We start from the raw sequence: 22,922 nt of genomic DNA, 5'->3' as shown, positions 1-22,922 counted from the left end.
CAGAGAAATATGTGACTTTTAAGTGACCAGGACAAGAAGGAGTTGGGCTCACATTCAGCCAGCTTCGAGCGCACTCATGATGACACTGTACAACCGACTCAAGCTATAGAGCACTTTAGTCAATGGAAAAAAACAAAAAAACAAAAAAACAAACAAACAAACAAAAAACTCTCAGGTGAAGAATATTAAGTTCTCAAGTTACAAAAGGATGTGGAATACTCAGTGCCACTCAAAAGCCGAAACAAACTAGGAGCTATCATGGAAGATGACAAAGGAAAGTCCCACGTGATCCAAGGCCGGTTTTGAAGCATTGTGCTTCTAACAGTCCCCTCCCGAGAAGGAACATAAAGTCATAAATCTCTGCCACGCCCACTCCAGCCCTGTTCGTTGTTTGCTTTTTTAACACCAGCCTTTCCATCTGCTCTTTCCTGTGATTTTTTTTTAAATCACTTGCTAACCTCACCCTATAAACAGACCCTGAAAACTTAGAACTGTGGGGCTGTATCTTTATGAAGATGGGGTGGCAGTGATGAAGACGGTCACAATGACAAGTACCCACAGCTATGAGGGTGGCTTCACAAACAATCCAAAAGGATAGCTCACTTCAGGAAATACTTGGTGCCTTAGAAAGAACCATAGATGTGTTTACCTTAGTCCCCACTGACATTTAACCATTAAGTCTCCAGAATGAAAGCAATAAGGACGGTCACGAGGACTTCACCCTACACATAAATGCAAATATTCTGGACTTGATTTGTGGCTGTCCAGTGGCTTAGACTCAAGCAGGGCTCGCCTGAAAGGAGGGCTGGAAATAAAAAGGGCAGGGGGGCGGGGAGGAGATGGGAGGGTGAAAGAAACATGGAGCCAAGGCTCATGTTTAATATTTAGCACAGCATATATATAGGGGTAAACCTCAAAACCCAACCCCAGAATAGCAATGCAGGTAGCAACAGCACAGCAGCCAATCTGATAAGTTTCCATTTCTTGTCCGTTCATGAATTCCACTACACCAAAGTTCATAGCTGCAGCTAAGGCAGCTGTTTCTGTTCAGGCCGATAAGGCCTATCATACAAAGTATGTATATCCTGCCTATCATGGCAAATAGCCAAGGTCTTCTGGGAAGAATGTTCAAGGACTGCTTGTCCAGGACAGGCTGGGGGGGCAGGGATCACATTATTTCAAATTCCCGAGCGAGGCACACACATAAATACCCTTCTGTGCTGCTCCTTCTCACTGGAGCAGTGCGAACATGGTGCCAGGGCTGCAGGTCCTTCTGTTCCTCACCCTGCATCTCCTGCAGAACACAGAGAGCTCCATGGTGCATCTCAACAGCAATGGATACGAGGGTGTGGTCATTGCCATTAACCCCAGTGTGCCGGAGGACGAAAGGCTCATCCCAAGCATAAAGGTAAGAAGGGGTTTTATTGTCAGGTCAATAATTCTGTTGCCTGCGCATCCAAACTCACACACACAGTTACACATTCACACACACAGTTACACACTCACACACACGGTTTTACCCTCCTAAAGGGCACTTTAACCATCTTCATCATGTCTGCAGTATTATCTACAGTCAAGATGGAAATTTGCCTAGCTTTATATTTTTATTATATAATAAAATCTGTGTTTAACCTGTTAATAATTTATTAACTTGGTAAAGTAAGAGACTTCAGAAGAAGAAGAGTTCTCACACTTTATCTTAGTAATGTTGGTTTACAGAGTCTATACAGCAAATGTCCTGCCCACTCCTCCAGCTGCTCCTACGTGCTCAACTTTGGAAAATCCTTACCTATCTTAACTTAAAGGAAAACTGACACATGCTTAAAGCTGATGTGTTCCTAATTGCACTTGTTTAATAAAAATGTTTGCGTCGTGTGTACTTTGTCCATAGGTCCTTGCAACATTTCCATGCAATGCTTAGGAGCAGAAGGCTGGGTTCCTCTAAAAATTGAATGAATTGTTTGTAGGATTGTAGCAAGTAGCAGGCAGAAGCAAACCAGTCTTATTTGTATTTATTATTAGACATTGAGCAATGCCAGAGTGACTCAGTGGGTTATAAATACAGCTGTGTATACATATGTGTAAAATGATAATTGAAGATGAGGTCGTGAGTTTGTTAGGGAAAGGAGGGTTGTGGGAGGAATGGGGGAAGGGTGTAGACACATTCATATATAAAGTTTACCAAAAAAATGTGTGTTTTTTTTTAATAATCTGGTCATTTATTTATATGCTCTACTTGGGTAGTAACTCAAAATAAAACAAAGGCAATTTTAATTAACATAGAATACAATAATTACCAAACCTTAAGCTCCCTGTGAGTTTGAACAATGCAATTGTAAGAAAATTGATTAACGCACCACTTGCCTGCAGACTTCTGACATTCATCCCTGTTATGCCTAACGCACAGACTGCAGTCGCATCTCCAATCCAACTGCCACCTGGAGGGGTGGGCAGGTGAAGGTCAGGGTTAGCTTTGGGCATGTGGAAATGAGTTTACGGATCCAAGAGATTCAGTCAAATGTATCCCAGTTTTTCAGTTACTCTGTGCACACACACTTGAGGAAGAGGAGCCCCCGTTTGCTTCTTCTGGTTTATGTATAGATGATTTATGCTCAGTTTGTTTTGAGATTGCTACCACAATGCACTTTTCATTTTCTCAGGAAATGGTAACTCAAGCCTCTACCTACCTGTTTGAAGCCAGCCAAGGAAGAGTTTATTTCAGAAACATAAGCATATTAGTCCCGATGACCTGGAAGTCAAAACCTGAGTACTTAATGCCAAAACGAGAATCGTATGACAAAGTAGGTTTCCTGTCCAGCTCCTAAACTGTTTCTTGTGGGTTTCCAAATGAATGTTTACAAGGTTTGATAATTGTTAACCATTAAGTTAGTAATAAGTATTATAACTTGTTGTTGCTTTTGTGTGTCTGTGTGTACATTTGTGTGGACTATTTGTACACATCCACATGTTTGTGTATGTGTGTAGATGCACACAAACATGCTCTCCCCAAGTGTGTGTGTGTGTGTGTGTGTGTGTGTGTGTGTGATCATGTAGGAGTCAGAGGTTAATATTAGGTGGTTTCCTCTATTTGCTTTGGACCTTTAACTTTTAAAGACAAGGTCTGCTACTGAACCTGAGAGTCATCAATTTGGGTAGGCTAGCTAGAGAACAATCTCTGGTAGTCTGTCTGTCTCTACCACTTCACCAGTGGGGTTACAAACACACGTCACCATACCCAGCTTTTGAGTGGGTATTGGGACTGAAACTCCCGTTCTTGTGCATAAACAGAAAGCACTTTACCCACGGAGCCCTCTACTCAACCCTAACTTTTATCACTTAAGTGAGACAGTCCTTGTTTGTAAAATCTCTTGATTCTAACATCTTGGAATCTGACTGGGTTTGCTGTTCTGTGTTTAGGCAGACGTCATAGTTGCGGATCCTCACCTGCAACATGGAGACGACCCCTACACCCTTCAGTATGGACAGTGTGGGGACAGAGGACAGTACATACACTTCACTCCAAACTTCCTACTCACTGATAACTTGCGTATCTACGGACCCCGAGGTAAAAATAACTATTTTATACTTCTTATTTCCACTGGGGAAAAGCAAACCACTACCATTAATGTGGATTTCTAAAACTTTAAGAAAATTAAGCCTTCACTAACACCTGTGTTTGAAACTATGATAGTTATATCCCACCTATTTGTGCATTCAAATTAATACATAAAATGGGTCACTTGTTATAACAAGCATATTCGAATTTTTCAGCTATTAAAAATTATCAATTTCTTAGAGTTTGTAACAATTGCAATTTGGGAAATAGACAAAGTGATTGAAAATAAAAGGAAACTGTATTCAAATACATAAACTTCAGTTTTGTAGATGACAGTCTTCTCTCTCAGGCAGAGTCTTTGTCCATGAGTGGGCCCATCTCCGGTGGGGAGTATTTGATGAGTATAACGTGGACCAGCCTTTCTACATGTCTAGAAAGAACACTATAGAAGCAACAAGGTATCACTGTGAACTTTCCATTTCTACAATTTGTTGCCTGAGAGTCTTCTGCTGTCTGTACTTGGCAGTTCAACTGACAGAGTGTTAGACAGTTCACACAATATTCAAACTGTAGCACTTTGTATTAACACATATTTGATTAGTTCTGGTGCCTTGGAATGAAGATAATCAGATATATGGACCTAACTCAGACTTACTAGAATTTTACAAATATCATTTATTGATAGCAAAAATATGAAATAGCTAAACCCAAAGACATCAACAAATTGCAACTTAATCCTACTGACATATTCTATATTATTTTACACTTTGATTTCTTCATGCATATTGTATACTAACTGTGTGTAGAAAGAAGACATGTGACGCTCCTCCCTTCTTTACATTCTCATATGCCCTGCCCTTCCCTCCAGTCTATGTCGCTTCTACTTCTTTCCAAACCTTATAGGGGATAACCATTTCATTGAAGACAATTAAGTTGCCAGACAGCTTTGTGATAAAAATGCTTTTCTTTTAAATTGGTGAAAAATCCTGTGTCTCATGAGGATCTGAGAGTACATTGATCTTTTTTTTTTTAAGAAATAAAATTCTCTGAGAAATCTAATCAAACCCTATGCATAAACTGGTAGGTATTTAAGCCTTTAAATCTAAAAGTGACAGACACTTAGTACATTGAGAAAAGTATTGAGAAAAATAGAAGTTGATGTGAAGAGGCAGCCAGTCTTTGAAAGGACATCTATCTTATAAAATAGTGTTCTTGAAAACACCTACCCAGCCTGCCTCCCTCCGTGTGTGATCTGCAGAGCTGCCTGGACCCGTGCACAAAAGGATCAGCTGAGAATGAATTAATTATGTTCAATTCTTCCTTCAGTGTAAGTCAAAAGGTAAACTGAAGACTACTATAAAGCCAAAGCCGTGTGAGAATTTAAGAGAATTTTAAGCTTAATTTTGATCACCACACTCCACCAAAAACAATTCTTAACTTTTAGTCAAGAATTGGTTTTTTTATTTATTTTATTAGATATTTTCTTCATTTACATTTCAAATGCTACCCTCTTTCCTAGTTTCCTCTCCAAAAGTCCCCTATAGCCTCCCCCCCTCCCCCCCGTTCTGCTCCGCAACCCCCCTGGCATTCCTTTATACAGGGGCATATGATCTTCACAAGACCAAGGGCCTCTCCTTCCATTGATGGCTGACTAGGCCATCCTCTGCTACATATACAACTAGAGACACAAGCTCTGGGGGGGGGGGGGGTACTGGTTAGTTCCTATTGTTATTCCTCCTGTAGGGTTGCAGACCCCTTCAGCTCCTTGGGTACTTTCGCTAGCTCCTTCACTGGGGGAGAATTGTTAAGTAACTCTTAGTTCATTTCATTTCTACAACATTATTATAATACAGTAAATACTATCTTTGGTTCAATGATAACGAACATGAACTAAAAATGCTGTTCTCAACTGTTGCATGTAGTTTTTAAAACACACTACCAACTTGCCCAGGAACTGCGGCACTACTGGTCCCTCCTGGCTCCCGTTTGCTCCACATGGCTTAGCTCCAGGCTTGATTGCAACCAGCACTAAGCCAGCTTCCTTTGAAATCCACAGATGAAAGACACACACTCAGTTATTTCACCTTAATTTGCCTGCCAAGCACAATTGCTGGGCGCTAACACCTCCAGCCCGGAAATGCGTGCCCTAACCAATTTAACTCCATCTCTCCTCCTGCCCTAAACTTAGTGGCTTGTTCCAATTAGCTCCTGCCACACATCTTTGGCACCCCGCCCATAGCTGAGGCCACAGGCCCTCGCTGCCCCCGAGGTCTTACATGGTGGCTGTGTCCCTTTTCCTCCAAGCATGGCAGAAAAGCTTCTTCTCTCCTTCCCTGTGTCTCCTTTTCCTCTTGGGACCCGGGAACCTGTCCCTTCCACCCAACAGTTGGCTCACAGCCTTCTTGACTGACAAATCAAGAACAAATTAGCAAACTGGACGTTGAGTATCAGAACCTCCCCTGACACCCAACAGGGAATATGTCTCAGTCTATAGAGCACTTGCCTCACAAGCATGAGAACCTAGGACTGATGCCCAGAACTCACGAAAACAACGTTGGCATGGAGGTACGTGTTTGCGACCCCAGCACTGGGGAGGAGGAGAAAGGAAGATTGTGGAAGGGAGGTCGGGCAGTCAGTCTAACCTACTCTGTGAGTTCCAGGCTGAGGAGAGACCCTGCCTCAAAGGAAGTGAACGGAATGACTTCGGATAACAGCTGAGTTCGCCCTTTGTCCTCCACATGAACACACTCATACACATATGCAAGAAGCACATAGACCAAACATTTACATAAACATTAAAAATAATAATAAATCTCAAAACCACTGTTCCTATTGAAACCTGGGGGGGCACGGCCCTGTATCTACTCTTGTCAAAGTGGAGGGCGTGGTAGAGGATGACCAATAGCAGTTGCCACAGAGAGATTTTAGAGTACTGATTTGACTCCTAGTACTGAAATACATAGGGATTTTAAAAACCAATATGGGGCTGAGGAAGCAGAGGTGTTGCAGAGGGCTCACCGAGCATGCACGGGCTCTAGGTCCAATAGCTAGAATCACCAAGGTAATCCAATTCTTTTGTCATAGGTGTTCCACCAGGATCACTGGCACCAATGTGGTTCACAACTGTGAGAGAGGCAACTGTGTCACAAGGGCGTGCCGGCGTGACTCGAAGACACGGCTGTATGAACCCAAATGTACATTTATCCCAGACAAAATACAGACGGCTGGGGCCTCCATAATGTTCATGCAAAACCTTAATTCTGTAAGTGCTTTCCACTTCTTTCCTCGATGACCCTCCAAGCGTGTAAAATGGACGGGAAAGTATCTACATACAAACCGGCTTGTCAGGAGACAAATCCTCTTCAGGATGCATGTGACAACTAACTCTGCATTGAAAAGAAAGAAGGTGATCCCTTATAAATTATTACAATATCAGGTTTTAATTGATTTATGTTTCAGGTGGTTGAATTTTGCACAGAAAAAAACCACAATGCAGAAGCCCCAAACCTACAAAACAAAATGTGCAATCGCAGAAGCACGTGGGATGTAATCAAGACGTCTGCTGACTTTCAGAATGCCCCTCCCATGAGAGGAACAGAAGCCCCTCCTCCACCTACATTTTCACTGCTCAAGTCCAGAAGGCGAGTGGTGTGCTTGGTGCTGGATAAATCTGGAAGCATGGACAAAGTAAGAAACGATATGCTGGATTTCTTAAATTAAGTATTTAAGCGAAATACAGAACTATAATTTATTCTGAGGTTTAGTTCTACTAAACATATAAACCTATATATTCATGATCAAATGTATGTGTATATGTATATGTATGTATATATATATATATATTCATGATCAGAAAAATATCTACCCAACAATTGTATGTAAATAAGTACCTAGAATAAGTTTTTTAAAACAAGTTATTGATGCCCCAGTATAGGGAAATGCCAGAGCCAGGAATGGGAGTGGGTGGGTTGAGGAGTGGGAGGATGGGGGAGGGGATAGAGGATTTTCAGAGGGGAAACTAGGAAAAGGGATAACATTTGAAATATAAATAAAGAAAATATCTAATAAAAGAAAAAATAAAATAAGTTATTGAGCCTGGCAGAGGTGGTGCACGCCTTTAATCCACAGACTTGGGAGGTAGAAGCAGGTACCCTCTGAGTTCGAGACCATCCTGGTCTACAGAGTGAGACAAAGCTCCCAAGACAGGCAAAGCTACACAGAAAAACCCTGACTCAAAAAAAAAAAAAAGTTTTGCTGTTGTTTTTATTGGATTAAAGGTCATTTTTACTCCTGAACTTTCAGTTTTTGCTACAAAAAAAGTACAACAAGAAGAAAAAATTTACAATTTCAATATTTCATGTTTTATTTTTATTACATTCGCCTTTCCTCTCAAAAGCTATTATATTTTAGATGTTTTATAATCCAACTTTTATAGAATCTACCACATATACTCCTTACCAAAAAGAAAAAGAAAACAATTATTTTGTGAAAAAAAAATTGTGTGGGTGTGTGTATGTGGGTGGGGAAGAGCGGGGTGCTGGGAATTGAACCCAGAGCCTTGTAAATACTAGGCATGCATTCTGACACTAATTTTTTTTTTGTCTGTTGGTATTTTGAGACCAAGTCATGATATGGAGCCATAGGTGGCCTCATGTCTGCAAGGTGGTCACTCAGACAGGTCTCAATCTGTGTCCTTCCATCTGTCTCAGGACCGTATGTGCTTGGATTGCAGGCATGTAGGCCCACCTCCATGACATACCTTGTGAAATACTTGTTACAATTTCATACATGTATGCAATATATTTTTAACATATAAAACCCCACTGCCCTGTCTTTCACTGCTTCTCGCACCACCTCAGCAATTATCCCTACGACTCTCAAGGGTATTGTAGTAATGGCTCCCTTACTGTGGAAAGCACAGGAATTTCATCAGTGTCTACCTGTAGAGAAAGATGAGTCCCCTTCCCCAGCAGCCCTGAAATGCCCTGAGAGCCTCTTGAGCCCTCCCCCACCCACACAGGGATGTTCATGTTGCCTGGCTTGATCTTGTGCAGGTATCCAGAGCTGAGTTCATAGTGCAGTGACCACGTCATGGCCAGTAGAGGGCGCCTCACAGCTCCAGCTCTAAGCCTCTTTCCACCTTCTCCCTTGCCCTGTTTCCTGGACTGTGGAGAAGGCAGGATACAGTGTCTCATTTATTCTCAGTACTTTGACCAGTTATGAGTCTCTGAATTAACCACTTCCCATTGCAAAAAGAAGCTCCTGTGAATGCCCCAGAAACTAAGGCCCAGAGGCAGCACTAATCTATAGGTATAAGCATATTTAGAAGGCAAAATGTAAGTATTTGATAACATGTACAAACATGGCAAAACTGGTAGTAGATTCCCCAGTACAACCTATAACCATGCCAGCCTTGGGTTCATGACCATTTTTGCAGTGTGAGGCATGAACTCTCTCTCGTGGAGAGGGTGTCATAGCCAACCAGAAAGCAGTTGATTGCACCCATGGCAGTGATGTGACCATTACACCAGCAGACACATTTTTTTGGCAGATGGGCATTGTACTGCCCATTTGCCACCATTAAAATAAGACTATCCCAGTGACCTTATATTTCCAGACGCCTATATAGCTCCTTCTGGCAGCATGAAAGCTATCCATCAGGGAAAATGATTCTTGCTTGTCTCCATCTTGATTTCTCTGCATCCACCAGCCTGAGAGTGTTGTCTACTGTCTAGTTCTGGGGAGGAGCCAAAAGTAATGATAGGGATTGATATTGTTTGGTGACCCTTTGGAAGGAAGTGTCCCACACTTCTCATTGGAGTTATTGTTTAATAACATAGGCTTTCTGGAAGCAGCAATAGCCCATCAAGCACAGACACAATTTTTAAGGATATTATATAAACAGTGTTCCATAATCTTCATAAATACTTCTGTATTAATGGACATTTTTGAGATATTCACCGTGTTACTTTTAAAATATATTCCAATAAACACATCTTATGTGCTTTAAAAATCATTTCCTCAGCTGAAACTTCCAAATAGATAACTGTTGGAAAATGAGCATAGACTTTGAAGGTTGTCAGAACTATAACAACTAAAGTTTAAATATCTTAAACTTTTTAATTAGATTAAAGAGTTAAAATTTTAATGTCCATTAATTATTACCATGTTCTATGGTCCATGGATGCCTTTATTGTTCATTAATCCGTCAAGGTTGGAAGAGACCCTGCTATTGTACATGCATCTTTCTCTTACAGGAAGACCGTCTTATTCGAATGAATCAAGCAGCAGAACTGTACTTAACTCAAATTGTGGAAAAGGAGTCTATGGTTGGATTAGTCACATTTGACAGCGCTGCCCACATCCAAAATTATCTAATAAAAATAACGAGTAGTAGTGACTACCAAAAGATCACCGCAAACCTCCCCCAACAGGCTTCTGGTGGAACTTCAATTTGCCATGGACTCCAGGCAGGATTTCAGGTGATCTTTTAAATTGAATGTAACTGGACATTGACTTTCCATCCTATCTGTTTACCTTTGAATAGGGTCCTGAATTCAGGGTTCACTCATTTAATAGCATTCTGACCTGAAAGAGAAAAACCTTTCTGAAAGTAGCTTCACCAACTATTATTTACGGCCACACCTTTTCAGTTTTCATTTGCTCTACTGATAAAATCCTGAGAGGCTGTGTGACCGGAGGTAGAGGACAGGGCAAAGGTTCCTTGGGCAAACAATTATCAAAACCTCAATGAGGAGCTACACATTTCTCTGGGATCCCATTAATAGATAGAATTTGTATGAATAGAAGAAGATGCCACAGAACGGGTAGAAAGAAGTTTGTAACAACTGTGTAGTTCAGATAAAAGTCATAGCACACTAATTTAAATTGGAGGCAGCTCCACAAGCAACAAGCAACAAACACAGGTGCACACAAAATGAAATCATGATGGTGAACAAGAAAACGCAGACTTCCTTTTGAGCACTGTACTCAGAGGTTACAGTATCTGTCTGATTCTCTCCCACCCCAAGTCAGCCTCCACTTTAGTATTTGTGGTCATGTTTTGAGCCAGCAAAATGGGAGACTATTTCCGTTCCTCATCCTGCCTGTGTGGAAGTCATCACTACTACCCTATGCAGACCTTTGATTCACACTATCCCTTAGCTTGCTTCATGGCACCCAGGTCAAAAATCAGATGGGTTTTTAAAACCGGAGGTGCTCACTCTACTGTATATTATCTAAAGGATCTTGTGAAAGTAAGAATAATTTTTATTCATTTGGTAGCTACTGTATGCCAGAAATCGTTATTGGAGATTTGTTCGTCCTCTACTGAGTAGCCAACATGTCTATCTCTGGAGGATTAAAAATGCTGAGAAGTCTAATGCTTGCCCATTTCCGTGTATCATCAAGTCAGCTAAGAAAGAGAATATTAAAAATATTGAAAATCTCTTTCCTGAACTCAGATGACATGGTTATAAATAGGGTTTACCACATTTAACTATAGCAATTATATAAGTAAATGTTCACAAAGATTTGCTATTTTGAAAGTAATTGTCATACATCTATTCAGTTCTAAAGCATGAATAAAATAACCAGCTTTCACTTAATGAAATCATATCAAGACCTAAATGTATTACTCTCACAATAATTATAAAGTAGCTATATGTTGGCCATACAGTATATTACTGACTGTGCTAAGTACCGTGGATGTGTGATCTTGTATTCTTTTACTTTTAGGAGTTAAGTAACATTAGTAAAGCCATTCTGCCCAAAATGAAGCTGAAATATGGAATAGTGAGATTTATCCATTATAAGACAATTGCCAAATCTAAGATTGAGAACCTTATCTCTACAGTCTATAAACGATCATTACACTAACAGTCTGAAAGAGGGGTGTGTGTGTGTGTGTGTGTGTGTGTGTGTGTGTGTGTGTGTGTGTGTGAGTGTTTGGGAAAATCTCAGGAAAGACTAAACATAAATTAGAAAACATAATTTCTTCTCAAGGTACCTAAAACAAAGACCCTTAACTAATATTCTTGGTGGAAGCCAGAAAAATATGCAAACCAATTATAACAAAGTATATCAACTTCTTCCTTCATGATAAGTCAAAGTTGTTTTGTTTTGGGTAAATCATAAAATTCTTTAATAATAACTAAATAAAATACACGAAAAGTCACATATCAAATAATTGAATCTTGCTAGTCCAACTGTGGTCATGACTTTGCAAATGCTATTGAGTCGGAAGGAATCTACAACTATCTGAAAGTCTTGAATCTTCATCAAGTGTTTTGTGGGGAGATAATAACAACTATTTACATTCAACTATTTACATTCATACATAATTTTTATTCATTTGGTAGCTACTGTATGCCAGAAATCGTTATTGGAGATTTGTTCGTCCTCTACTGAGTAGCCAACATGTCTATCTCTGGAGGATTAAAAATGCTGAGAAGTCTAATGCTTGCCCATTTCCGTGTATCATCAAGTCAGCTAAGAAAGAGAATATTAAAAAGATGTGCATTCTTAAGTTTATCAGCAGTGACAGCATGTAATTAGCACCCTGCTTTTCACAGGCAATTACCTCCAGTGACCAGAGCACTTCCGGTTCTGAGATCGTATTGCTGACAGATGGGGAAGATAATGGAATACGTTCCTGCTTTGAGGCCGTCTCTCGCAGCGGTGCCATCATCCACACCATCGCTCTGGGGCCTTCGGCTGCCCGAGAACTGGAGACTCTGTCGGACATGACAGGTACAACTTCGGAACAGTTTGAACAGATGTTCACCAAGTGGGAAGCTTTTCAAGACTTCCCTGTTTAAAGTTAATTTTTCTCTCTTCTTTGACCTTCAAGTTCAGTTCTTTCCTTTCTCTGCTTCTTCGCATGTCCCCATCTTAAATTATTCGGTGCCTGCTGCTTTCATTCATCCTTCACCCACTTTTTCTTCATTGCACTAAACAGACGCTCTGTCTCCATGGTTACGCAAATACAAGTAGAAAGTGTCAGCTCAATACCAAAGTACCATTCAATCCCGCAGTAAAGATTTAGACGTCTCATGATAGGTGAGGAGGTGAAAACCTGGAGACACAAATGATTTTCTCAATTAAAACCCTGGTCACCGGATCAGGCCTCCCCGCCAGCCCACTCTGCTCCCACCACCTCAGGAGATCCGAGTATCTTCTCTCCCTAACAGGTTTTCCCATCACACCCTGACCCAGCACTCACACCCTGCCTAGGTTACTTCCAGGATCTTCCAGTTGGCCTTTCTGAAATGCATTACTTTAGTTAGCATGCACTGGTTGGTACATTTCTGGCAGTCATTTGTCTAACTCCTGTCCTTTGTTATCTAGTCTTTCCCATATCTTCATACCCAAAAATCTTCTTTCACTGCCATCATTTAATCTCTGCATTTTGCCCATGACTATTCTGTTATACATTGGCATCCTCTGAAGCAATCTTCAGTCTCACCTTCTATAGAACCACTGGGTACTGGCCCAATTTCACTATCACACTTACCTCTGCTGATTGACATAAAATAATGAAATTTCCCTTATGCTTACATTTTCCACTTCTCTTTAACCTACCTATTCTGAATAAGATTTTTTGATTAATATAGGTTTATAGTAAGTTCAGAGATACTCTGAATGTCCATGGTTTAGAAACTCATCTTCTGTGGAGTTTAAACAGAAATGTTAACTCGAGGCTGGTGATTCAGCTCAGTGAGTGAAGGTTCACAGCCTGAGTTCAACTCCTGAACTAACATGGCGGAAAGAGAGAAGCAACTTCAACAAGCTGTCCACTGACTTACCTGCAGGCACACAAATATAGTTATTTAATAATAAAAGACACATCAAATGGACTTTAAACTAAATCTCTGATAGCACATTTGATTTTCCCATTTAAAACTCCCCTTCAGGAGGGCTTCGTTTCTATGCCAACAAAGACCTAAACAGCCTTATCGATGCTTTCAGTAGAATTTCATCTACAAGTGGCAGCGTCTCCCAGCAGGCTCTGCAGGTCAGTACATGGAGAGAATACTTTAAAATATTCCCTCACCTTTGCAGTAAATTCCTATTATGTTTCTTATTACCTCTTCTTTCTCTAATAAATCATTCTTTTGCCAAAAAATTAATTCCATTATGAAAAACACCATCAGTGTATTTTCTTTTAGAAGTCATACAAAATGTGGTTACCTTTTCCTCTGGCATTCGTTCCTTAGTTTTACATGGGGTGTCTGTGTGTTTTCTGTGTGTGTGAGAGAGAGAGAGAGAGAGAGAGAGAGAGAGAGAGAGAGAGAGATATGAAAAGCTGTTCAACAATTCCCTGTGTTAACATTACTTTTTGTCTCTTCCATGACCTTCAAGTTCACTTCGTTCCTCTTTCTCAGCTTCTTCACATGACAGCATCTTAAATTGTTCAGTCCCTGCCACTTTCATTCCCTCTTCATCCACTCTCTTTTCATCGCACTAAACACAAGCTTCTGTCTCCATGGTTACTCAGATACAAGACCAAAGTGTTGGCTCAGTTGCAAAGTACCATTCAATCCCACAGTAAAGATTTACACATCTCATTTTTAGGTGAGGAGTGTGTCAGTACATGCACGGGAGGGGAGAGAGAGAGAAAGAGGGGGGGAGAGAGAGCAAGAGAGAGAGGGAGGGAGGGAGAGAGATTGGTGGACTGTGGTTTGAAGAATGTTTTAAATCATCATTGCAACTAAATCTTATATATGATTTTTAAATTACTTTGAACTGCCTAAATTAGAAAATTCCACTACTTAAGATAACAAATATGTTTTATGTGTTTGCTTTTTCTTTCTGTTACAGTTGGAGAGCAAAGCCTTCGATGTCAGAGCAGGGGCATGGATAAACGGTACAGTACCTCTGGACAGTACCGTCGGCAACGACACGTTCTTTGTTATCACCTGGATGGTAAAAAAGCCAGAAATCATTCTTCAAGATCCAAAAGGAAAAAAATATACAACCTCAGATTTCCAAGATGATAAACTAAACATCCGGTCTGCTAGACTTCAAATACCGGGCACTGCAGAGGTAAGTCTATTCTTTTCACCATGTTTTATTAATCCATACTTGTGCTGTAAAAATAAAATAATGACATGTTACATTATCAGTATTAAGATCAATGAAAGAATAGTTTTCACTAAAAATTAAGTTGAATATCTAAGTGTTCAAATCTATATTATCTATTAGTTTTTAACAATCACCCATTAAAATCAGTATTGAGGTTAGCAATGTAGGTCTCTACTCTTAGTAGGACAGTTGTTTACCATGCGTAAGGCATGAGTTCCATATTCAGCACCCCACGTTTTTCAATTTTATTTTTCCAAGTAGCAAGAAATCCTTAGCAAAGTTCTTAAAGAGAATTTTTTCAGACAGGTACTTGGACTTACAGCATCACGGGTACCAAGTCTCAGTTGATTACAATGACAGTGACCACTCGAGCAAGAAGTCCCACCATGGAACCACTCCTGGCTACTGCTCACATGAGTCAGAGCACAGCCCAGTACCCTAGCCGGATGATTGTGTACGCACGGGTCAGCCAAGGATTTTTGCCTGTTCTGGGAGCCAATGTCACAGCCCTCATAGAAGCTGAACATGGACATCAAGTCACCTTGGAGCTCTGGGACAATGGGGCAGGTATTGGGAGCCTGTATCAATTCCATGAATTGAAATTCTCCTATAGGATCCTATAACTTGGTAGTCAACATTTTTTAAATAGTTATAAACCTATTTGAGTAATACTGTCTTTAAAACTTCTTACTTGCTTATCTTGACAAAGCAAGCCCAGACAAAAGCACAAGTATTTTGGTTAAATTTGTTTATCAGTTTCATACTTCCCATGGAACTTGAGATAGTTTTTCCTTTTCGCTAATATTAGGAGTTTGCATATGGTTTTGGGGGTCTAAATATATTTTCTTTGTTCTGGTAAGCTTCTTCTTTAGTATTCAACATATATATTTATAGGCTTTCCATATGAGAATATTACAGATTTAATCACACTCACCCTTTGGTACCTCCCCCTCTCTCTCTTCCTCCCCCTCTCTCTTCTTCTTCTTCTTCTTCTTCTTCTTCTCCTATTTCTTCCTCTCTCTCTCTCTCTCTCTCTCTCTCTCTCTCTCTCTCTCTCTCTCTCTCTCTCTGTCTCTTACTCTTTCTCTCTGTCTCTTCCTCTCTCTCTCTCTCCCCCACCCTCTCCCTCTGTCTGTCTCCTCCCACCAATATCCTTCATTTTACCTTCAAATATAATTTTATTTATCTATATAAATTTCAATAGCTACACATGAGAGAAAACGTGTGGGTTTAATGCTAGGTCCTGTATCCATTCCACAGGTATACAGGTATGCCCTTTGGCAACACTGCACTACTTTGTTACTGTGGTTCTAGCAGCACTGAGCTACTTTGTTACTGTGGTTCTAGCAGCACTGAGCTACTTTGTTACTGTGGTTCTAGCAGCACTGAGCTACTTTGTTACTGTGGTTCTAGCAGCACTGAGCTACTTTGTTACTGTGGTTCTAGCAGCACTGAGCTACTTTGTTACTGTGGTTCTAGCAGCACTGAGCTACTTTGTTACTGTGGTTCTAGCAGCACTGAGCTACTTTGTTACTGTGGTTCTAGCAGCACCGCACTACTTTGTTACTGTGGTTCTAGCAGCACCGCACTACATTGTTACTGTGGTTCTAGCAGCACTGAGCTACTTTGTTACTGTGGTTCTAGCAGCACCGCACTACATTGTTACTGTGGTTCTAGCAGCACTGAGCTACTTTGTTACTGTGGTTCTAGCAGCACCGCACTACTTTGTTACTGTGGTTCTAGCAGCACCGCACTACTTTGTTACTGTGGTTCTAGCAGCACCGCACTACTTTGTTACTGTGGTTCTAGCAGCACCGCACTACTTTGTTACTGTGGTTCTAGCAGCACCGCACTACTTTGTTACTGTGGTTCTAGCAGCACCGCACTACTTTGTTACTGTGGTTCTAGCAGCACCGCACTACTTTGTTACTGTGGTTCTAGCAGCACCGTACTACATCGTTACTGTGGTTCTAGCAGCCCTGAGCTACTTTGTTACTGTGGTTCTAGCAGCACCGCACTACATCGTTACTGAGGTTCTAGCAGCCCTGAGCTACTTTGTTACTGTGGTTCTAGCAGCACCGCACTACTTTGTTACTGTGGTTCTAGCAGCACCGCACTACTTTGTTACTGTGGTTCTAGCAGCACCGCGCTACTTTGTTACTGTGGTTCTCTAGTATACCTCACAGACCTAGTAATACCACCACCAGCTTTGTTCCCTTTATTCGGAGATGATTTGGCTGTTCTGGGGCTTTTGTGTTCCCATATGGATTGTACTTTTAATTCTATCCCTGTGAAGAATGTCACTAAACTTTTTGGGGGATTGTTGAATCTGCAGATGGCTCTGGGCTGTGAGTCCATTTTCACAGTGCTAGTCCTGCTGACGTAAGCACGGAAACCTTTTCCATGTCCCTCCTCTATGGTTTACGGTTTTCACTGAAGAGGTCTTTCACGTCCTCAATAAAGGTTACTCCTGGATAATTTTTAAGGTGTTATAAATAGTATGGTTTTCCCGGTTTCTTTCTCAGCATGTTCATTGACTTTTTAATCAGTAATAATCTCATATCAGATGAGCTTCATTGGTTATATAATACTGTCGTCACACAAAAGTTGGCTAATATTTTTTTACATTGGTTTTAGATCTTGCTTCTATGCTAAATGTCTTGTCTGTTCTGAGTGCTTTTGGACACCTTTCTATTGTGGAATAAAAATAACTGCTAATGTTAACTAAATATCTACTACAAGTTATATTTTCTTTTTTTTAGCTCTTTTTTTTAATTTATTATGTATTTCCTCAATGACATTTCCAATGCTATCCCAAAAGTCCCCCATACCCTCCCCCCCACTTCCCTACCCACCCATTCTCATTTTTTTGGCCCTGGTGTTCCCCTGTACTGGGGCATATAAAGTTTGTGTCTGATGGGCCTCTCTTTCCAGTGATGGCCGACTAGGCCATCTTTTGATACATATGTAGCTAGAGTCAAGAGCTCCGGAGTACTGGTTAGTTCATAATGTTGTTGCACCTACAGGGTTGCAGATCTCTTTAGCTCTTTGGATACTTTCTCTAGCTCCTCCACTGGGGGCCCTATGATCCATCCAATAGCTGACTGTGAGCATCTACTTATGTGTTTGCTAGGCCCCTGCCTAGTCTCACAAGAGACAGCTATATCTGGGTCCTTTCAGCAAAATCTTTCTAGTGTATGCAGTGGTGTCAGCATTTGGAAGCTGATTATGGGGTGGATCCCTAGGTAAGGCAGTCTCTAGATGGTCCATCCTTTTGTCGCAGCTCCAAACTTTGTCTCTGTAACTCCTTCCATGGGTGTTTTGTTTCCAATTCTAAGAAAGGGCACAGTGTCCACACTTTGGTCTTCATTCTTCTAGAGTTTCATGCATTTGGCAAATTGTATCTTATATCTTGGGTATACTAAGTTTTGGGCTATTATCCACTTATCAGTGAGTACATATTGTGTGAGTTCCTTTTTGATTGGGTTACCTCGCTCAGTATGATGCCCTCCAGGTCCATTCATTTGCCTAGGAATTTCATAAATTCATTCTTTTTAATAGCTGAGTAGTACTCCATTGTGTAAATGTACCACATTTTCTGTATCCATTCCTCTGTTGAGGGGCATCTGGGTTCTTTTCAGCTTCTGGCTATTATAAATAAGGCTGCTATGAACATAGTGGTGTATGTGTCCTTCATACTGGTTGGGACATCTTCTAGATATATGCCCAGAAGAGGTATTGCTGGATCCTCCGGTAGTACTATGTCCAATTTTCTAAGGAACCGCCAGACTGATTTCCAGAGTGGTTGTGCAAGCTTGCAATCCCACCAACAGTGGAGGAGTGTTTCTCTTTCTCCACATCCTCGCCAGCATCTGCTGTCACCTGAATTTTTGATCTTAGCCATTCTGACTGGTGTGAGGTGGAATCTCAGGGTTGTTTTGATTTGCATTTCCCTAATGATTAAGGATGTTGAACATTTTTTCAGGTGCTTCTCTGCCATTCGGTATTCCTCGGGTGAGAATTCTTTGTTCAATTCTGAGCCCCATTTTTTAATGGGGTTATTTGATTTTCTGGAGTCCACCCTCTTCAGTTCTTTATATATATTGGACATTAGTCCCCTATCTGATTTAGGACAGGTAAAGATCCTTTCCCAATCTGTTGGTGGCCTTTTTGTCTTATTGACAGTATCTTTTGCCTTGCAGAAGCTTTGCAATTTCATGAGGTCCCATTTGTCGATTCTTGATCTTACAGCACAAGCTATTGCTGTTCTATTCAGGAATTTTTCCCCTATGCCCATATCTTCGAGGCTTTTCCCCACTTTCTCCTCTATAAGTTTCAGTGTCTCTGGTTTTATGTGAAGTTCCTTGATCCACTTAGATTTGACCTTAGTACAAGGAGATAGAAATGGATCAATTCGCATTCATCTATAGGATAACAACCAGTTGTGCCAGCACCATTTGTTGAAAATGCTGTCTTTCTTCCACTGGATGGTTTTAGCTCCCTTGTCGAAGATCAAATGGCCATAGGTGTGTGGGTTCATTTCTGGGTCTTCAATTCTATTCCATTGGTCTACTTGTCTGTCACTATACCAGTACCATGCAGTTTTTATCACAATTGCTCTGTAGTAAAGCTTTAGGTCCGGCATGGTGATTCCACCAGAGGTTCTTTTATCCTTGAGAAGAGTTTTTGCTATCCTAGGTTTTTTGTTATTCCAGATGAATTTGCAGATTGCTCTTTCTAATTCATTGAAGAATTGAGTTGGAATTTTGATGGGGATTGCATTGAATCTGTAGATTGCTTTTGGCAAGATAGCCATTTTTACAATGTTGATCCTGCCAATCCATGAGCATGGGAGATCTTTCCATCTTCTGAGATCTTCTTTAATTTCTTTCTTCAGAGACTTGAGGTTTTTATCATACAGATCTTTCACTTCCTTTGTTAGAGTCACGACAAGATATTTTATATTATTTGTGACTATTGAGAAGGGTGTTTTTTCCCTAATTTCTTTCTCAGCCTGTTTATTCTTTGTGTAGAGAAAGGCCATTGACTTGTTTGAATTAATTTTATATCCTGCTACTTCACAGAAGCTGTTTATCAGTTTTACGAGTTCTCTGGTGGAAGTTTTAGGGTAACTGATATATACTATCATATCATCTGCAAAAAGTGATATTTTGACTTCCTCTTTTCCAATTTGTATCCCCTTGATCTCCTTTTGTTGTCGAATTGCTCTGGCTAGGACTTCAAGAACAATGTTGAATAGGTATGGAGAGAGTGGACAGCCTTGTCTAGTCCCTGATTTTAGTGGGATTGCTTCCAGCTTCTCACCATTTACTTTGATGTTGGCTACTGTTTTGCTGTAGATTGCTTTTATCATGTTTAGGTATGGGCCTTGAATTCCTGATCTTTGCAAGACTTATCATGAATGGGTGTTGGATCTTGTCGAATGCTTTTTCTGCATCTAACGAGATGATCATGTGGTTTTTGTCTTTGAGTTTGTTTATATACTGGATTACGTTGATGGATTTCTGTATATTAAACCATCCTTGCATCCCTGGAATAAAATATACTTGGTCAGGATGGATGATTGCTTTAATGTGTTCTTGAATTCGGTTAGCGAGAATTTTATTGAGTATTTTTGCATCGATATTCATAAGAGAAATTGGTCTGAAGTTCTCTATCTTTTTGGGATCTTTCTGTGGTTTAGGTATCAGAGTAATTGTGGCTTCATAGAATGATTTGGGTAGAGTACCTTCTATTTCTATTTTGTGGAATAGTTTGTGCAGAACTGGAATTAGATCTTCTTTGAAGGTCTGATAGAACTCTGCACTAAACCCATCTGGTCCTGGGCTTTTTTTTGGTTGGGAGACTATTAATGACTGCTTCTATTTCTTTAGGGAATATGGGACTGTTTGGATTGTTAACTTGATCCTGGTTTAACTTTGGTACCTGGTATCTGTCTAGAAATTTGTCAATTTCGTCCAGGTTTTCCAGCTTTGTTGATTATAGCCTTTTGTAGAAGGATCTGATGGTGTTTTGGATTTCTTCAGGATCTGTTGTTATGTCTCCCTTTTCATTTCTGATTTTGTTAATTAGGATGCTGTCCCTGTGCCCTCTAGTGAGTCTAGCTAAGGGTTTATCTATCTTGTTGATTTTCTCAAAGAACCAACTCTTGTTTGGTTAATTCTTTGAATAGTTCGTCTTCTTTCCACTTGGTTGATTTCACCCCTGAGTTTGATTATTTCCTGCCGTCTACTTCTCCTGGGTGAATTTTCTTCCTTTTTTTCTAGAGCTTTTAGATGTGTTGTCAAGCTGCTAGTGTGTGCTCTCTCTAGTTTCTTTATGGAGGCACTCAGAGCTATGAGTTTTTCTCTTAGAAATGCTTTCATTGTGTCCCATAGGTTTGGGTATGTTGTAGCTTCATTTTCATTAAATTCTAAAAAGTCTTTAATTTCTTTCTTTATTCCTTCTTTGACCAAGGTATCATTGAGAAGAGTGTTGTTCAGTTTCCACGTGAATTTTGGCTTTCCATTATTTATGTTGTTATTGAAGATCAGCCTTAGTCCATGGTGGTCTGATAGGATGCATGGGACAATTTCAATATTTTTGTATCTGTTGAGGCCTGTTTTGTGACCAATTATATGGTCAGTTTTGGAGAAGGTCCCGTGAGGTGCTGAGAAGAAGGTAAATCCTTTTGTTTTAGGATAAAATGTTCTGTAGATATCTGTTAATTCCATTTGTTTCATAAGTTCTGTTAGGTTCACTGTGTCCCTGTTTAGTTTCTGTTTCCACGATCTGTCCATTGATGAAAGTGGTGTGTTGAAGTCTCCCACTATTATTGTGTGAGGTGCAATGTGTGTTTTGAGCTTTACTAATGTGTCTTTAATGAATGTGGCTGCCCTTGTATTTGGAGCATAGATATTCAGGATTGAGAGTTCCTCTTGGAGGATTTTACCTTTGATGAATATGAAGTGTCCCTCCTTGTCTTTTTTGATGACTTTGGGTTGGAAGTCAATTTTATTCGATATTAGAATGGCTACTCCAGCTTGTTTCTTCAGACCATTTGCTTGGAAAATTGTTTTCCAGCCTTTCACTCTGAGGTATTGTCTGTCTTTTTCCCTGAGATGGGTTTCTTGTAAGCAGCAGAATGTTGGGTCCTGTTTGTGTAGCCAGTCTGTTAGTCTATGTCTTTTTATTGGGGAATTGAGTCCATTGATATTAAGAGATATTAAGGAAAAGTAAATGTTGCTTCCTTTTATTTTTGTCGTTAGAGTTGGCATTCTGTTCTTGTGGCTGTCTTCTTTTTGGTTTGTTGAGGGATTACTTTCTTGCTTTTTCTAGGGCGTGATTTCCGTCCTTGTATTGTTTTTTTGGTTTTTTCGGTTTTTTTCTGTTATTATCCTTTGAAGGGCTGGATTCGTGGAAAGATAATGTGTAAATTTTGTTTTGTCGTGTAATACTTTGGTTTCTCCATCAGTGATAATTGAGAGTTTGGCTGGGTATAGTAGCCTGGGCTGGCATTTGTGTTCTCTTAGTGTCTGTATAACATCTGTCCAGGCTCTTCTGGCTTTCATCGTCTCTGGTGAAAAGTCTGGTGTAATTCTGATAGGCTTGCCTTTATATGTTACTTGACCTTTCTCCCTTACAGCTTTTAATATTCTATCTTTATTTAGTGCATTTGTTGTTCTGATTATTATGTGTTGGGAGGAATTTCTTTTCTGGTCCAGTCTATTTGGAGTTCTGTAGGCTTCCTGTATGTTCATGGGCATTTCTTTCTTTAGGTTTGGGAAGTTTTCTTCTATAATTTTGTTGAATATATTTGCTGGCCCTTTAAGTTGAAAATCTTCGTTCTCATCAACTCCTATTATCCGTAGGTTTGGTCTTCTCATTGTGTCCTGTATTTCCTGGATGTTTTGAGTTAGGATCCTTCTGCATTTTGTATTTTCTTTGATTGTTGTGCCAATGTTCTCTATGGAATCTTCTGCACCTGAGATTCTCTCTTCCATCTCTTGTATTCTGTTGCTGATGCTCACATCTATGGTTCCAGATTTCTTTCCTAGGGTTTCTATCTCCAGCGTTGCCTCACTTTGGGTTTTCTTTATTGTGCCTACTTCCCTTTTTATGTCTAGTATGGTTTTGTTCATTTCCATCACCTGTTTGGATGTGTTTCCTGTTTTTCTATAAGGACTTCTACCTGTTTGGTTGTGTTTTCCTGTTTTTCTTTAAGGACTTGTAACTCTTTAGCAGTGTTCTCCTGTATTTCTTTAAGTGAGTTATTAAAGTC

At 40.2% G+C, this 22,922-nt stretch overlaps 1 protein-coding gene and 1 long non-coding RNA gene across 7 annotated transcripts in view; one reads left to right on the top strand and one right to left on the bottom strand.

Annotated features, from left to right (window-relative positions):
* Positions 1-994: 994 nt before the first annotated feature.
* The window catches only part of Clca3a1 (chloride channel accessory 3A1), a 31,301-nt gene continuing 9,373 nt past the window's right edge, over positions 995-22,922 (top strand). The window contains exons 1-11 of one of the 6 annotated variants that reach the window (NM_009899.4): positions 995-1,408; positions 2,661-2,801; positions 3,418-3,565; positions 3,906-4,014; positions 6,641-6,818; positions 7,016-7,243; positions 9,814-10,038; positions 12,130-12,307; positions 13,471-13,571; positions 14,378-14,602; positions 14,944-15,208. In NM_009899.4, the coding sequence (NP_034029.2) occupies positions 1,250-1,408; positions 2,661-2,801; positions 3,418-3,565; positions 3,906-4,014; positions 6,641-6,818; positions 7,016-7,243; positions 9,814-10,038; positions 12,130-12,307; positions 13,471-13,571; positions 14,378-14,602; positions 14,944-15,208 (1,957 nt within the window). In that variant the 5' untranslated portion in view covers positions 995-1,249. Of the gene's footprint in view, positions 1,409-2,660; positions 2,802-3,417; positions 3,566-3,905; positions 4,015-5,277; positions 6,122-6,216; positions 6,819-7,015; positions 7,244-9,813; positions 10,039-12,129; positions 12,308-13,470; positions 13,572-14,377; positions 14,603-14,943; positions 15,209-22,922 lie in introns of those variants that run through there. The other 5 variants (XR_003954276.1, XM_006500965.4, NR_130895.1 and 2 more) reach the window with 5 other exon arrangements.
* Positions 11,882-14,409, bottom strand: Gm34866. Its single transcript, XR_001784022.2, has 2 exons — positions 13,748-14,409; positions 11,882-12,632 (listed from the first exon to the last, which is right to left on the bottom strand). It is a non-coding gene; the product is annotated as a predicted gene, 34866 (long non-coding RNA).

The sequence above is a fragment of the Mus musculus genome, chromosome 3 (genome assembly GCF_000001635.26).
Source record: "Mus musculus strain C57BL/6J chromosome 3, GRCm38.p6 C57BL/6J".
In the NCBI taxonomy this organism is placed as follows: Eukaryota; Metazoa; Chordata; class Mammalia; order Rodentia; family Muridae; genus Mus; species Mus musculus.
Note: the sequence above shows the minus strand (reverse complement) of the source record. Positions and strands in the feature narration are given on the sequence as shown.